The sequence below is a fragment of the Hemitrygon akajei genome, chromosome 9 (genome assembly GCF_048418815.1).
Source record: "Hemitrygon akajei chromosome 9, sHemAka1.3, whole genome shotgun sequence".
Taxonomy (NCBI): domain Eukaryota; kingdom Metazoa; phylum Chordata; class Chondrichthyes; order Myliobatiformes; family Dasyatidae; genus Hemitrygon; species Hemitrygon akajei.
In genome coordinates, this window is record NC_133132.1 from 88427250 (window position 1) to 88445251 (window position 18002).

At 40.3% G+C, this 18002-nt stretch overlaps 1 protein-coding gene across 2 annotated transcripts in view; it reads left to right on the plus strand.

Annotated features, from left to right (window-relative positions):
* The window catches only part of col9a1b (collagen, type IX, alpha 1b), a 104991-nt gene that overhangs the window by 43095 nt on the left and 43894 nt on the right, over positions 1-18002 (plus strand). For both annotated transcript variants that reach the window (XM_073056499.1, XM_073056500.1), the window contains exons 16-22: positions 3593-3646; positions 5495-5548; positions 6006-6059; positions 6156-6209; positions 12469-12513; positions 13869-13922; positions 15347-15400. In XM_073056499.1, coding sequence (XP_072912600.1) covers positions 3593-3646; positions 5495-5548; positions 6006-6059; positions 6156-6209; positions 12469-12513; positions 13869-13922; positions 15347-15400 — 369 coding nt within the window. The remainder of the gene's footprint in view (positions 1-3592; positions 3647-5494; positions 5549-6005; positions 6060-6155; positions 6210-12468; positions 12514-13868; positions 13923-15346; positions 15401-18002) is intronic.

Here is an 18002-nt window from a genome sequence, read left to right on the forward strand (position 1 = left end):
ATCTACATCTAGATTGCATAATGATGTGTGGTTTAGATTTACTGCTTTAATCCTCATATCCAGTAAATTCTCAGTACATTCTATTTATACCACATTTCAGGGATGCAATTAAGTTGAAGGCAATTCATTGTGCATCTTTATTTTAAATGTAACAGTTAAATATGCATAATTATGAATATGTCCAAAATATACTTTTTCCGCATTGCTCCCATTCTTTCATATGATACTACTTTGAATTTACAAATACTTTGCATGGATGTGATGAAACATAAATTCTACTGGGACTGCTCATTGCTAATACATTCTAAATTAGTCATTTAAATTGGTAATACATGCTGTTTTACCTGAGGAACTGAAATAGATTCTTAAATAAAGATCAGTTTCAAATTTAAAGACATTTAATCTGAATTTGGAAGATGTGGAAAGGTTCTAAATAGGAGCCTTTTTCCAGTAAAATTATACAGGGAATTATTGACTAATAGGCAAGCCAGTGAGGGGCCATATCTTTAGTGACTCTGCACCAAGTGGTCTGCCTTGTTCAGCAGCACAATTACAGTTGCAAAGGAGCACCAGAGCTGCATTGCCAGTGACTATAGATCAAATATGAGGCTTCTACATCTCTCCAGAAGAGCCATTTGCACTGTCTTACTGTTCACAGTATTCATTTGGCCACAGATATATTTTGGGAAGCAATTCATCGTTTCTTCCTTGACAAAACACAGACCAACAAGGAGTAGATTTACCTGGACTAAGGAATTCCAATGGTGCATATCCTAATGCCTGCTTTCAGAGTGCAATATATTTTCCTTCTCTTTCTAGATATCTCTTTCTCCAACTCTGGAGACAAACTGTTTACCGACATCTTTTATAAATCTACCTATTCCCATGGTTATCTTGACTATATCTCTTCCTACCCTGTCTTCTGTAAAAATGCTATTCCTTTTTCTCAGTTCAGTTATCCTTCTTCAAAGCACAGGGTTTCCCTTCTTCCACTATTGATGCTTCTCTCACCAATATTTCCTCCATTTCCTGAACATCTGCATTCACCCCATTTCCCCACTGCCTTAACAGTGATAAGAATTCCTCTTGTTCTTACCTATCACCCTATGATCCTCCACAACTTCTGCTATCTCCAAAGAGATCCTACCACCAAACAGACCTTTACCTCTTCCCCATTCCTGCTCTCCACAGCGATCGCTCCCTCTGTGGTTCCCTTGTCCATTCGTACCTCTGCACTAATTTTCCTCCAGGCACTTAACCCTGCAAGTGGCCAAAGTGCTACACCTGCCTATTCACCTCCTCCCTTGCCTCCATTCAGGGTTCCAAACAGTCCTTCCAGGTAAGGCAACACTTCACCTGTGAATCAGTTGGGGTCACCTATTGTGTTCAGTGCTACTGATGCGGCCTCCTCAACATTGGTGAGACCCATCGTAAATTGGGGGACTGCTTCATCGAGCATCTCCGCTCAATCCACCTAAAGCGTAACTTCCAAGTTTGAAGAGCCTTCTAAGGCATTTCCCCTCAATAATGCAATGTCCTTCAACTTTTGCATCCACACTCCCCCTACCTCACATCATGTCTGAAATGTATATGTGCTGCAATGTTAAGTTTCTAAGTCCTGCACCATTTTCAACTTGTCTTGGTGGTCGCTACAATATCATATTTTCTCTTTTCCAATGGTAATTTGTTCTGGAATTCAGCCCTTTGAATTCTCCAATTATGATGTCCTTCTGCACAGTGAATACAGATAAGAAGTATTTATTTTACAGTATTTTGGTTGGCACAGTGACTCAAATAGTAAAGCTGCTCCCTTACAGAACCAGAGACCAGGGCTCAATCCCGACCTCAGGAGCTATTTGTGTGGTGTTTGCATATTCTCTCTGTGAATCATTGAGACGATGTCTTCTTTCTGCCAAGAAGTGTCACATTAATCTTTCACTCATTCTCTGGCCCTATGCAATGTAGTTCCAATGTGATCTGATGTAAGGAACGGGCCTTCCTTTACCCTCTCATATGAGGGAATGTACTTTTTGTCCTGAGCTGAAATGTCATTTAAGTCAATCTATTTTTCAGAATGTGGCTAAGAAAAAAACACTAACAAGACACCAACAGCAAACACAAATTTCCATGAGATCTTCACTTATTCCTTTCTAATTTTCTCAATAGGAAAATTTGCCAACACTAAATATTAATTACTTTAATCATAAGTAAGTATAGCAAAGATGATCAGCACTAAATGAACTAGTTCAAATTGAATGTGAAGGATGAGGATTGATGGTGAAAATTTTAATGTACCATATTATAATTGTAAAGAGAAATTTAAAGTTGTAATACTGTTAAAAGTGTGTTCTTGAATGCATGATTTCCTTTAACTCATAGAACATAGAATAGTACAGCACAGTACAGGCCCTTCGGTCCACAATGTTATGCCAACCCTTAAACCCTGCCTCCCATATAACCCCCACACCTTAAATTCCTCCATATACCTGTCCAGTAGTCTCTTAAATTTCAATACTGTATCTGCCTCCACCACTGACTCAGGCAGTGGTGCCCTGGGGAAGAGGCGCTGGCTGTCCACTCTATATTTTCCTCTTAATACCTTATATACCTCTATCATGTCTAATTTAATGTAAAATTGAAAATAATATTTCACCTTTAATTTAACACTAGTAATTTCAAAAAAGCAGATTATCAGTCAAAAGGTGAAGCAGTGTTGTTTAAAAGTCTTTATCCATTCCTGACCAAATAAACAAACCTTTGCTCTGGATCATTCTTGACTTCCTTTCTAATTTTCTAAATAGTGAAATTTGTCAACACTGAATATTAATTACTTTAATCATAAATAAGTATAGCAAAGGTAGCCTGCAAAAAGTAGTAGATACAGCCCAGTCGATCAAAGGTAAAGCCTCCCCACCATCGAGCACTTCATGACAGAGCACTGTCGCAGGAAAGCCTCACCCGTCGAGGACTCACCCCCTCCCCAAATCCAGGCCATCCTCTCCTCTCACTGCTGCCATCAGGAAGAAGGTACAGGAGTCTCAGGACTCACAGCACCAAGTTCAGGAAGTTATTACCCCTCAGCCATCAGGCTCTAGAACTAGAGGATAACTTCACTCAGCCCATCACTGAATGTGTTCCCACAATCAATAGACTAAGTATGTATACATTCTACAACCTTGAGATACAAGCAGCCACAAAACAAGAAGCCCAAAAGGACCTATTTAATAAAAAAAAGACTGACAAACACCCTGTGTGCATTAATTGCTTAATTATTATTGTTATTATTATTATTATTTTTTTTTAAATTTATTTTATTTTTGCATTTGCACTATTTGTTGTCTTTTGCACAGTGATTTTTGGCTGACCTGTTGGGTTCTGTCTTTCATGGATTCTATTGTGTTTCTTGTATTTACAGTGAATACCTGCAAAAAATGAACCTCAGGGTTGTATATGGTGACACATATGTACTTTGCTAATAAATTTACTTTAAACATTGATAATTTGAAGGAATACATGCTGTAATGATAAATATAGATGCTTTTTCATTGCAATGTTTTGCACAGAGGTGTGACAGTTCTTTTTTCTTCTTCAGGGAGACATAGGGCCACGAGGCCTGCTGGGTGAGCCTGGCCCCAAAGGTGATATGGTAAGTGTGTAGGCTAATGTACCAATGTACATAATTCACAACTACTGATATTGAGTTGTAGTCTTGCTGTAAGAAGCTGGTCTGATATGATGTTGTTGTTACGTAAAGATTTTTAGTGCACTTTCATGTTCAGGTTTTGGAGTTTAATAAAATGTGTTTTGGGTTTCATTAGACATAAAACGCCTCACCATTTTATTTGTGAAAGCCTATATTGGTGACCCCAATGCTTTAGGATGATTCCAGAGTTATTTGGCATGTCAGCCAATGCAGTTGATTTGAAACTGCCAGAGTTTTGGCAGCAAAATGCAGTTGCTTGATTTGTACAATCTGAGGCCCAGTTCGCTCTGTGAGAAACCATCACCGATAACACCAAATTCTACTACATGGTAGCGTAACTCAGCAGTTCCACAGCTGCCAAGAGTTTCTTTGAACACCGGCCTGAGCACTATAAATACCAATCGCTGAAAACTTACTTTTAACAGACTTTTCTACTACTGGAGTCTCAGTATGCCAAACAGTTGCTGTCCTTACCCGGCCTCAGTGATGCTAGGCTTTCAGAGCTAATGAACCACAGGCTGTCTCTCCTGGGAAATCACCATCCTTATTTTATTTTTAAATAATTCTTCATGTAGCAAATGCCTGATCAAGTTCACATAGTCCTTGCTTATGCACCTGTGATTGACTAGGAGTTTGGTAAGATGGCTGATAGTTTACACTCAGCTAGGCAGCAGTACATCATTCCTCCTCCTTTCTCTACCTCAATAAGCCCAGTCAGCAAGGCCCCCAACATAAGGATGCCCACGCCTGCGAAACAGCAGGCCGGGCCAGTGCTTTTACCATGTTTGCTTTGCTAGGATTGCTAGGAAGTGCTGTCTGCATTGTAGCTTTGACAATGCCAGCCTATTGGGACATCAGAGGTCTGTGAACACCTTGGGTTCCAGCTGCCAAGGATGTCTACTGTTCATTACAGACAGCCTTTCAGGGCACCGCTTCTTATGTGAAATGGGTGCTCAAGTGTGTGTGCTCCCAGCATCACCAATTAATGAGGAGGCAAACAGCGATTAAAATCTCATTGGAAGCCTCCAATGGCAGCAAGAAACAGACTTATGGGACAAGATGGGTGACACTCTGTTTCAGTGGGCGACGTTACACATTGGACTTCATCCTGGCTAAAGTGGCTTGACTTCTGCTTAGTGCAGATTTCCTGTGTGCCCAAGGACTTTTGGTCAGTTTTAAGAGCTGTTGGCTTGTCGAAGTTAAGGGCTTTGGGTCGTTACCCTGCTCCCCCGGTAGGTCAAATGCATGCACCACCGCATGTGAGTTTACTTGACTGCTGGGCGAATTCCCAAACTTCACCAAGCCCCCATTCTCCAGTACAGTAACAAAATAAGGGGTTGAGCACCACAGTCCATGCCCGTGTGCGTACACAGGACCCAGAAAAGCTGGCAACCACGAAGGCTGAGTTTGTCAACATGGAAAGACCTGGCAGAGTAGCCCCTGGGCTTCACCCTTCCATGTAGTCCCTAAGTCCAATGGTGGTTGCCGCCCTTGTGGTGATTACCAACGCCTTAACAAGTCCATCAACCTTGATCGTTACCCGGTCCCACACATCTAAGACTTTCTGGCATGGCTGGAAAGTTAATTTTTTTCCAAAGTTGATTAGTTAGGGGTTACCATCAGGTGCCTGTGTGCGTGGAGGAAATTATGTATGACTTAGTCCTGAAGAAGGGCCTTGGCCTGAAACATCAACTATTTATTCATTTCCATAGAAGCTGCCTGAACTGCTGTGTTCCTCCAGCATTTTGTATGTGTTGTTTAGTCTATTGTCCCTCTTTATTTTATCTGCAGGGTCGCCCTGGTCCCAGAGGAATTAGAGGTTCTCCAGGATCTAAAGGAGAGTCTGTGAGTATGTTTTTTGTCATTTTTTTTACATGGTAACCATGATATAAAAGTTAAATCTTTTAAATTCATTGCATTTCTACTGTTACAAAAGTAAAACTCAAACTACAACCATACAAAATGAAACTGGAAATTTTAAATATAAATTGTTAATCTTGCAATCTGAAATAAAAATATCAGTGAAATAATTTCAGGGCCAGATAATAGTAACTGTACAGAGATGGAGTAAATTAATGTTCTGTTAGAATTGCCAGAAGCATGAGATTAATGTATCTCTCCTCAAATGTTGATTGTTTTACTGAGTCCTTCCAACAACTCCTGTTCTTGTAGTTATTGCAAATGGCAAGTTCTCCATTGTTTGAACCCTGTTACTCTCCTGCATTTCTTAACCTACTGTAGTATTTTTTTTATATATGATAACCAAGCATAGTGTTTCAGAAACTCTTATCTTATTCATTAGGGTTTACCTGGTATTGATGGACGAGATGGTATTCCTGGAATGCCCGGATCAAAGGTAAACCTTTACTATGTTATAATCTTTGTTTCATCTTGCAATTAGTCATTTAGATTAGTCACATGTAATTAACCCTTCTGCCTCTGATCTTTCCAGGGTGTAGCTGGCAAGCCGGGTGTTCAAGGTGAAGCAGGACCTCGAGGTCTGCCTGTAGGTACAAGTTTTATCTGTACAAAACCATAGGCTGCTAGAGTCATGTTTATTAAAGCAGTAGTCTAATCAGGCAGAGAACTGTTAAGGAAATTACTGGAAGTGTTGCATAAGAGGTGGTTGGTGGAGATTTTAAATTGTGTGTGATGCACCATCAATAACTCTCCGAGACATGAGGTGAGATATAGGCTTTTATTGGCTGGAAGAAAGAACAAGCAGCAATTGACCACCACACTGCATCCTGGAGACTGAGGCCGGGGCGGTGTCCCCAATCGCCTTTATACCGGGGTCCATGGGAGGAGCCACAGGAGCAGTCGGGGGGGGGGGTGTGTCCAGACAGGTATATGTAGTTCACCACATTCACCCCCCCTTTGTTTTAAAAGAGAGTCCCCATGGGGCGAAATTTCTTACAAGTATATTTACTGGTTAAGTCTATCAGGTGGTCGAATCTGTCGCTGCGATCTATGTAGCACCGGCTGTGATTGCACCGGAAACGGTGGTTGTGCTGGTTCCGGCCTAACTGGAGGTGTCAGTGATCCCTCATGCATGTGCGAGGCGCCTGGTATATGCGCGTGCGAGACACCCGGTATAGGAGTGTCATGAGGAGTCTGTGTATGGCTCGGTGTGCGCGGTGTCACCTCGGGTACAGGGTTCATAGTTACCGTGGAGTGTTCGGGGTAGTGGTCTGCTGCTCCTGCGGGCGCCAGGTCGCGGACGGAGACCATGTCCTCCTGCCCATCAGGTAAGACCACGTAGGCATACTGGGGGTTCGCATGTAGAAGATGAACCCTCTCGACCAGCGGGGAGTATTTATTGCTCCTCACATGCTTCCGGAGCAGCACTGGCCCTGGGGATGTCAGCCAAGCCGGTAGGGTGGTCCACAGTGTGTAGATGGAAATGGGGCTGAGCTGAAAACACAGCTTCCAAGGGAAGAATGGAGGGTGGTAAGAATCAACAGAGAATGGTGATGAATTGAGACAAGGCCCATGGATTTGTTGATGAGGATGTTGATTTTCCCAGATACGGAGGATCATTACAGGAACTGCAAGTCAGCATGGACAGTTGAGCAGGACTAGCGTTGTTTTGGTAGTATAGCTCTCAGGAGAACAACTACAAAACTATTGAAAATTGAAGTCTGTGGATGGCAAAGTCAGAAATCAGATTTTCACTTGTGTGAGGAGATTGTAATGTCTTAGCTGTGGTGGTAAGGAACTTTTCTGCCATGGCCTCATGCTCAGCATGGTTGAGGGATGCTGCTGTCATCTGCTATTAGACTCTTTGAGAGATAAACAGCAAAATCGTGGAGTTTCTGGTAGTCAAGGCACAGAATGACCTGTTCTGATGATGGTATTGGGGTTGGGCTGGCTATTTTACTGCACTGCTGTGGTGAGGCAGGGGAAATGTAAGGCTGACTCTGTAGAAATATACCAATACAGAGAGTAAATGGAGGAAGATGGTATGTTGGAAAATGTTGGAGTGAATGGCGACAAAGCAATTCACACCCAGTCACATAGAATCTCAAGTGCCTTTTACTTAGATTGTCTCAGTATTTCAGATTGAAAGGTTTCAATAAGGAAGTATTGGACATATAAATTGGTAGGGAAAAGGGCACTCCAGGACCTAAAGAATAGAAATTAGAGGCGGACAGGTACTTTGGGGAAAAAACACAGAGGGCAAATATTTGAGAATAGTGAGTAGAAATATTTGGAAGCTTTGTCTTGCATTTTTGCTAAAGGATAAGGAATGTCACAATTCCTTTTGCAGACAAAAACAATAATATTTCCTACGTTATTTTTGTCAAAAACTATTTGTGCTGTAAAGGTAGCAGATCAAAAAACACCTACTGTGAAAAGAAATTAGTGTAAGACAAAAATAAGGAGATAGAAGACAATGAATGCTACAGAATGTAGAATTAAGCCAGATATACCCTAATCAAAGGAATACTTGTACTGCTTTATCGTTATGAAGGTTCTCAACATATACAAGCAGATGGATTTCCAATTTTTCCAATAAATATACTTTATAAAGTACTATTATATAATTATTTGTGTTCCATTTTATTAGAATAAAATAGTTCCCTGTATGCCCCCAACTTTGATGTTAACTTTTTTGAACATTTTTTTTCCTCACTACCAGACTTAAACTCATACTCTCTTATACTGGGTGGTGACTTCAACTGTTGGTTGGATCCTAAACTGGACCGATCGTCTTCTGTTACCAGATCACCTACTAAATCTGCCTTAGCTATTCAATCGTTTCTCTCTAATTTTGGTATCTCTGATATATGGCGTTTCCTCCATCCTACGGAGAGAGATTATTCTTTTTTCTCACATGTTCACCATACCTTCACTAGAATTGACTATTTCTTACTCGATAACCAACTTATCCCATTTGCCACTCTTGTGACTATCAGAGTATACTGATTTCTGACCATGCCCCAATTACCCTTCTCTGACCTTTCCTGGTCTCCCTCAGAGGAAAAAACACTGGCGGTTCGATTCAACTTTATTATCGGATGATGATTTCATAAAATTTATTAAGGACCAGATAACCTTTTATTTTAACACTAATACATCACCTGAAGTGCCATCCCAGATTGTCTGGGATGCCATGAAAGCATATCTGAGGGGTCAAATAATCTCTTACGCAGCAAATCTCAATAGAAGATCCCGTGCAGATCGAGCAGACCTCATTAACCAGATTAAAGATTTGGATCAAATATATGCCCAAAATAAGAACCCTGAATTATACAAGAAGCGCGTTGAATTCCAAACTAAATTTAACCTTCTGTCCACTCAACCTGTCGAACGCCAACTTCTCGAAAGCAAGAGCCGCTTTTACATTCATGGGGATAAGTCTGGTAAATTCCTAGCCAATCAGCTGAGGCGTTCCAAAGCCAAACAACATATTACAAAGATCCGGAAGGAGAACGGAGACTTTACATCGGATCATTTAGAAATTAATGACGCATTTAAAAAATTTTATTCTCGGCTTTATTCCTCTGAATCCCTGAATGACAATATCTCTGTGGATCAATTTTTACAGAATCTGAATATCCCCTCACTTTCATCTGATTTCAAAGCCAAACTCAATGCACCTATATCACCAGAAGAAATATCTTTTGCAATTTCTGCACTGTCCTCAGGGAAATCTCCTGGACCTGATGGGTTCCCTGTGGAATTTTATAAATCATTCTCTTCACTTCTTTCTCCTCAGTTACTTTCAGTATTATCTGACTCGTTTAATTACGGCAAATTGCCACCCACTTTCAATGAGGTATCTATTATTCTTCTTTTAAAAAAGGGCAAAGACCCAACAGAGTGTTCCTCGTACAGGCCGATCTCTCTGCTCAATGTTGATGTAAAGATCTTAGCTAAAGTGTTGGCTCATAGATTAGAAACCGTTATTCCCTCCATTATCTCTGATGACCAAACAGGCTTTATTAAAAATCGTCTCCCTTTTTTAACATTCGGCGTCTATTTAATATTTTATACTCAGTTCCAACTGGGACTCCTGAATGTGTTATCTCCCTTGATGCGGAGAAAGCATTTGACCGTATAGAGTGGAACTACCTTTTTGCAGTCTTAGAAAAATTTGACCTCGGCCAAAGTTTCATCTCTTGGATCCAATTGCTGTACCTGTGTCCTACTGCTTCTGTTCTAACTAATTTTCAGAAATCCCAAGTATTTAATCTCAAACGTGGCATCCGTCAGGGATGCCCCTTAAGTCCCTTTCTCTTTGATTTGGCTATAGAACCTCTGGCGATAGCATTTCGAAATTGTCCTGAATTGACCGGGATTTGGAGAGGGGGTGTTGAGCATAAAGTTTCTCTCTATGCTGATGACTTATTACTCTTTCTCTCAAATCCGTCTACATCCTTACCTCTAATGTTTTCACTTCTTGACCAGTTTAGCCAGATCTCTGGCTATAAACTCAACTTACATAAGAGTGAACTTTTCCCAATTAATAAAGAAGCACAAGAACTAATATTTCATGATCTCCCTTTTAAAGTAGTCCATAATCAATTTACTTATCTTGGAATTACAGTCACAAGGAAGTTTAAAGATCTGTTTCGTGAAAACTTTGTCAATCTTTCATATGCTATAAAACAGAGTCTGGTACAATGGTCACCTCTATGTCCTTGGTAGGTCGTATTAATGTTGTTGAAATGTATGTTCTCCCCAAATTTTTATACTTATTTCAATCTATCCCAATTTTTATTCCTAAATCTTTTTTTGATTCCTTAGACTCTATTATTTTGTCATATCTGTGGCAGAATAAGCGCTCTAGAATTAATAAAATCCACCTCCAAAAATCTAAAAAAGAGGGTGGCATGGCTTTACCTAACTTTCGCTTATATTACTGGGCAGCTAATATACGTTGTGCTGCCTTCTGGTCTTTCTTCCATGGTCAACCCGAGTGCCCTAACTGGGTGGCAATGGAGTTGAGCTCCACTAAAGAATTATCTATATCTGCACTTCTTGGCTCTGCACTCCCTAGCAGTCTGCCCAGATCAATAGCTAATCCTCTGGTTAGACACACTTTGCGTATATGGGCTCAGTTCAGGAAATGCTATGGTTTCCAGGGGTTTTCCGTTTCTAGCCCTGTTGCACATAATCACCTTTTTTTACCTACTACGTACGATTCAGCATTCCATGTTTGGTACAGGAAGGGCATTAGACATTTTGAAGATCTCTTCATTGATAACCGCTTCGCTTCTTTTCAGCAGCTCTCCGTTAAGTTCAACCTGCCTAACGCTCACTTTTTCAGATATCTCCAAATCCGACACTTTACTGCTCCTTTAATTCCTAACTTTCCTGAAATGCCTGTGAAAAATGCTATGGACCTATTTCTTTCCATTAATCCACTAGGTAAAGGTTTAATTTCAATTATCCGAGATAAACTAGCAGCCTTACGACGGGCCCCTGTGGATAAAATTAAAATGGCTTGGGAGCAGTATTTAAATAACTCCTTATCTGAGGAGAGCTGGGACTCAGTTCTCAAATCGGTTAACTCAACCTCCCTTTGTGCTCGCCATTGCCTCTTACAGTTTAAGATTGTTCATAGAGCCCATTTGTCTAAATCTAAACTATCTTGATTCTACCCTGGCATTAGTCCGCTCTGTGATAAATGCAAGAGGGGTGTGGCCTCTCTCATCCATATGTACTGGTTCTGTCCTAGCTTGGAGAAATTCTGGAAAGATGTCTTCACTACATTATCGGGTATTCTGAATCGGCACCTAGAACCTAACCCCTTAATTGCTCTGTTCGGTTTTTGGGGCGAGACAGATTTACATTTGGGTCCGACCAAATGCCGAATACTATCCTTTGCCTCTCTCCTGGCGAGATGCTTGATCCTCCTTAGATGGAGAGATGTTGCCCCGCCCACTCATGCGCAATGGCTTAACGACATTATGGCCTGCTTGGACCTCGAAAAAATTAATTATTCAGTTCTTAATTCGGATCTAAAGTTCCATAAAGTCTGGGGACCTTTTATCGAGTACTTTCATAACCTTCCTCTTGACTAGGGTTTTTTTTTCTCTGCTTTTCGGTCCCTTGCTTTCAGCTCCCTTTTTTTTCTGGTAGTAGGCATTATTATCCTCTGTTGCTAAGTGTATTCACAGTCTGGGAGTTTGACTGTCCGGACTTATACTCTTTATACTGTGTGGTGGTTGGTCTGGAGTTGTTGTTTTTTTCTTGTGTTGTGGGGCTTGGGGAGGACACTAAGCTCACTTGTCTTTAATTTAGGTGCTTTTTTGTTAAATTCTCTTCCTTTGTAGCATATTGTTATTGTATGCTTAATCTTGCACTGTACTAATGCTCCTCATTGGGAATTGGGGTTTTTAATTTTGTAAAATGTTTTGAAAAACTAATAAAAAAATTATTTAAAAAAACAATAAAATAGTTTCTTTAGCAATTACATTCAGGGCACTAAACAAGGCTGGCCAGTAGCATTATGGGAAGTAAATGTTAATATTTCAGGTGATATGCAATGCTCACAGGTTACTCTAGCCAGGGAATCTGACGTCCAGAGCATCTGTTTGTCTATGCAATTGAAAAAAGTTTAAAACCATCTTTTGACTAACACTTTCTTAAACTGGTTCTAGCTGAGATTGTTACTCCTACTTGAAATATCCATTTGGCTGGAGTTGGGAATCAACTGTACAATGATTTATATTTAATCCAATATTTAATTAATAAGCTGTTGTGACATTTAAGGAAGATTTTTTTTGTTGTTCAACATACTTTTTATTCTCTAGGGTTTGCCTGGATCTCCAGGGCTTCCAGGTGTAATTGGAGGAAAGGTATGGAATTATTCTCTTTCTAAATATCCCTGCAATGCTGAAATAATTTAAATTTTCAATTAACTGCTTATTCCAATTCTTAATTTATTATTTTTGTTGTATAGAATAACAAATTTTAGCAAAAGGGAAGGAGACCGTAATATGAAAAATTCTAAGCTACACAATTTAAAAATATGATATTAAAATTTAGGGTAAATCCATTGTTTCTGATTCCCCATTATCTGACATGCTTTCAGAGGGCATGAATCAGGGAGAAGGCTACACAGCACAGAACTAATTCGTATTTTGTCTGTGGGTACTTTATTAATTGTGACTGCAATTTTATTGCTTTTAATGTATTTTTGAATTATATTTTGCCTGCATTCTGTGCCTACATCTTCATTTTTGTATGAGATATTATGAGCAGAATAGAAAACAATTCAAGTAAATTTGTTAAAAACTGCCAGAATACACAAATGATTGTAGGTTTAGTGATGAGACTTAAGATCCGATAAGAAATACATTGGGCTAAATATTATGGAGAAGATGGAACAGAATGGCTCCTAATCAATGAGCATAAAAAAGGTATCTGATATAAAGATAAAAGATTAAAACATAGCTTTATTTGTCACACATACATCAAAACATGCAGGGAAATGCATCATTTGTGTCAAATAAGATCAACAAGGATTCTGCTGGGCAGCCCGCAAGTGTCACCATGCTTTGGGCACCAACTTAATAACCCTAAACTGTATGTCTTTGGAATGTGGGAGGAAACGGAACATCTGATTACAGGGAGAACATACAAACTCCTTATAGCCAGCACTGGGAATCGTACCCCAATCTTATAGCCAGTGCTGTACAGCATTGTGCTAAGCACAATAGATGTGTAACAGCTGCAATATTATACCTAGATAATTTGGAATTTTCCATGATTTGTTTTCATACAAAAAAAGAAACTTTTCAGTCCCCTTCTTCAGAATATCGTATGCGTTAATATCTGTTACAGCTCAGATTATGGAAGGTCTGTGACAGGAGTGACTTGAAGACAGCATTAGTCAGAGTGAAAGCTGGATAGAGTGAATAATCTTCATTCATTCCAGATTTACTTCGATTTGAAAGAAACTGAAAGAATAGCAAGTCACAAAGCTCAGTTAATTAAATATACTTGAAGTTTCAAATACTTCGGAGAAATGATGAACTAGTTCTTTCGTGAGATGACTGAAATAAATCATTAATTTCTTCTAAATTAAAATATTGTTCACACTGAACAAAAGGATAACATTTTTACTATTACTGTATGTTGTGTGCTTATTTACAATCATTTTAAGCAACCTTTTCTCTTACTTGTGTTGATTGTTCTTGTTTTATGACAGGGTAATCAAGGTCCCCCTGGTTTGGTTGGTGCAATGGGATCACCCGGTAAACCTGTGAGTTAGTTTTAAGTTATATTAATATGGACCTGTGTTTAACATTTAATGTATAATTTTCATTATTTCTTTCAAATATCTTGTTTCTAATTAATTCATGGACATGTCTACTGTTGTTAATATATTTTTTGTTTAGAAATACTTCATGTCCTCAGATTTAACCATATCAATGTGAGAATTTTAAGGATAACTCGAACATTCAATAAATAGCAAGCTTGTAATGACAGCATATCACAAGAATATTTTTATTCAAACAGTGAGTTTTATATTTTGCTTTTCCTGAAACCATTAGGTCATTCAGTTAGTGAAGGATGACATAAAATAGGAGCTACGTGTTGTCCATTTGAGCTATGCACCAGTTACTGGAATCCTATTCCCAGCCACTTGGAAGGTTGCCAAATCACTTTCCGCCTTTAATTGACAAGATTAGATTTCTCAGTTTAGCTTTCCACAGTTGTCACACAATAATCATTATGCATTGCAAGGCATCATAAGTGTGAATGTCAACTTGTGGTTCACATGGTCACATGCCTGACTGTTGGCTAGAAGGCTCCTCAACTGGTGACTTCCTCTAAAGTTCATTGTTGCAGGTGATATGTTATTTGTAAGGTAATGTAAGCTCAAGTTAGAAAGCTGTAATAACTGTTTCTGCTGTCTCCAACTTGCTTAAGTTTCATCAATAATTTCCTTTCTTTACTCAGAGCCTTGCCGTGCAACCCATATCTTTCATGTCTATTCAATAAATATGCCTTGGCATCAGTGGACAGTTGTTAGTTCAGTGCCCAACCTGAGTGACCAATTGGATGGAACTCTGCTCACATTTTAGTTTTCAGAGATTAGAAAAAGGGTGGGAAGAACCATATGCTAGAAATGACTAAATTGCATTCATCTTGCAGGCTCACATTTGAGGAATTGCTGTTCAGGAAAGCTGCTGCATGACACATACCAACATTAAGAGATAAAAACATTTTAGAAAAAGCATGATCCTCATATCCATATTGAAATGACAAAAACCTCAAACTTTTGTCATTGTAAAACAAAACCTGAACAACTGTTAATGTGAGTTCATTATCCACATGAAAATTCTGCCACTCTATATTTCTTAGTTGTCTCCATATCTTTTCTTATTCTTTTTTGTTTATGTTCATCAAACTGTTCCCTAAAGGTATTGAAGCTATCAACTTTAAATTAATTTCACAATGGAGATCTAAACCACTGGAGAAAGGAAACCTTTTTCATCTGATCATTCTGGTTGAGGGTTATGCTAACAGTGAAAAATTACTTTTAGACCCAATGTAATATTCAACTCCACATCCAATTTGAGCATTGATCCACAGTAACAATACACTTTTGTTGCAAGCCAAACTATTGTGAGACATGATCTGGAATTTAAGTTGTCTTTTTCTTTGCTATAATTGTGACAGGGCGAGCAGGGTCCTCGAGGTGACTCAGGAGAACCTGGCCTTGTCGGTCCTCCAGTAAGTAGTTAATCATTTAACTGTCTTTTAACTAATCTGCCAGAACTAACTAAATTCAATGTAATGGTGCATCTCTTGTATTTGATTGCTCAGAGTTAGTATAATAAATTGTAGTTGGTAGTCACCAAAACATTCTTTGTGGTTATTGCCAAGGAGTGACTTAATTGCATATTTGAATCAATGTATACAGTATTTTGAATTGGGTGTTGAACTGGAGATCGTTGAGAGCTGCACAATCATCAAATGACAGAAAATTATATTATACACCTAACTGTAATTGTGCAAATTATTAAATATTACCAAACCCTAGTGACATTTTGCTTCATTTTCTAGTTGTGCAGAGTAAGCATTGTTGAATTAACCTTAGCTAACAATTTAATACTGTATTCAACACTTCCTGTAATTGTGTGAGAAATATGAAACCGCTTTAAAGCTACCTTCAAGAACAAAAATACCACGAATACTTCTCGAGACTTAGTCACTGTAGGACTTATTTTAGTATAAAAACTTGGTCAAGGAATTAGATTTTATGGAAAATATTAAATGCGGACAGAGACGTAGTGAGGTTTAGGGAGGAAACTTCAAATTTTAATGCACAGATAGTCTTCAGCTTTGAATTTTCTTCACTAACTCTCTTTGCCTCTCCATTATCTTTTATTATGTTCCTTAAAACTTAACACTGACCATGGGGACATCCAGGAAGCTAAAGTAAGAGAAGTGCAACCTGAGCACCAGAAGGATGTTTTTCTAAACTGGTCCTTTCTAAAAAAAGGATCTCGTGCTTTCCTGGCGTATGTGACAAATAAACTCTTCTCGGGCTTCCAGCTGGGTACAGGTATTGACTTCAATCAACTTTTCGATGACAAACTCTCCCATCTTCATTCGGGATGATGCCTGGACTTGACTAGTTCGGTGGTAATTATACTCCCATTGTCCATCCCTCCTGATTGGTTAGTTCTCATTTAATCAGGTTTCTGCTGACCCACCCTTGTTACAATTGAAATATGGGATCTCAGGATGTGTATCCGTTTGGGCTACCCAGAGAAATCGGTGGTAGCAGAACATTGCATTTGCAATGGCCATAGGATTGACTTTGACAGCACAAAACTATTGTGCCACGCTATTGTATTTTGGAACTGCCTGCTCCAAACACTATGAGATCATTCAGATACACCAATACCTCAAGCAAGTTCATATCCCTCACTATCTTCACTATGACCCACTAGAAGGTTGCAAGGGCTCCCAATATGTCCTGGGGAATCCTTTCGAACTGGATCAATCCCAGGGGACATATAAAGGCTGTCTTCTCTTTGTCGGTCTCACTCATGGGGATCTGGTAATATCCACTCCAGCACACTGAACCACTTTGCTCCACTCGGACAGGCCAGCGCGTCTTCGATCCTCGGGACCATATACTGGTCAGGGACAGTGCGCCTGTTCAGAGTCCTATACTCCATACATATCCGTACCTTCCCATTCTTCTTTCGGGCCACTACTAGGCATAGGGGCTTCGGGACTCGGTGATGATCCCAGCTTCCTTCAACTTACACAAATGCTGCTGAATATCTTCCACCTCTTCAGGGGCCAGTCTCCGCGACTTCTCTCTATAAGGGGTGTCCTCGGTCACCCGGATAGTGAGATGAGTGCTCTTGAAACAACCCACATCAAACTCGTCAGAGGAAAAGACACCTTCCAGCTTCAACATCTTCTCTACCAACCTCCTCTTCCAACCCACAGGAACCAGGGAGTCCCCCGAAGTTGAATTACTCAGCGGTTAACTTCCCCCTTTCAAGTATGGCTTTAGCATAAATTCCTCTATCTGTAGCGACACACTGGAACATGGTCTCACTAAGCCTTCAGGAATAGGGCCTTTTGCTTTCGGGGGTTCCTTGGTATATTGCTGGGACTCCAGGCTGTTCCCTTACTGGGTCTCCTCTTAAATTTTCCCCATGACTCTCCCTACTTATGTTACCCGGGGGGTCACTCTCCTCACGTGACACCTGTTGCCAGTAGCCTTCTGCATTGTTCGTCCCCTTGAGGGATCTACTCCCCCCACCCATCAGCTCCATATGAGGATAACAGCCAAGACATCTCAGTTCTCAACTCTACCACAATCTCCTCTGGCGCTCCCCAGGGTAGGCGATCTGTGGTCACTTCACCGCAGGGGACCACTACCGAGGACTGTACCCTGCTGACGGAGGCCTCCTGTACCTCTGACCGCCTCTCATACCTCTCTGATCAGGTCAACCAAAGGCGGGGGGGGGGGGGTGGTGGAGGTGCATCTTACGAGACTGTTGGAGACCCCAAGCAATCAAGTCCTGGGACTGGGCACCCTTGGCTATCTGGTCCACTCTTAACTGATCCAACTCAGCCGCCTGAATGACCCCTCTGCGCCACAAGCAATTTAGCTGCCTCTCTAGCTGAAAATTGTAAGCAGAAAGCTTCTCCCCCTTCTCCTGACACATGTTCTGAAACCCTGCCATGAGCTCCATTGGGCTTTCTGTCAGGCCAAAAGAGCTTTCCAGTGCTTGCATGTAATTGCTCATGGTTGCTAGGGGATACTGCAATCTGATTGCTCTCACAATGTCTGCAGCCTGCCCAC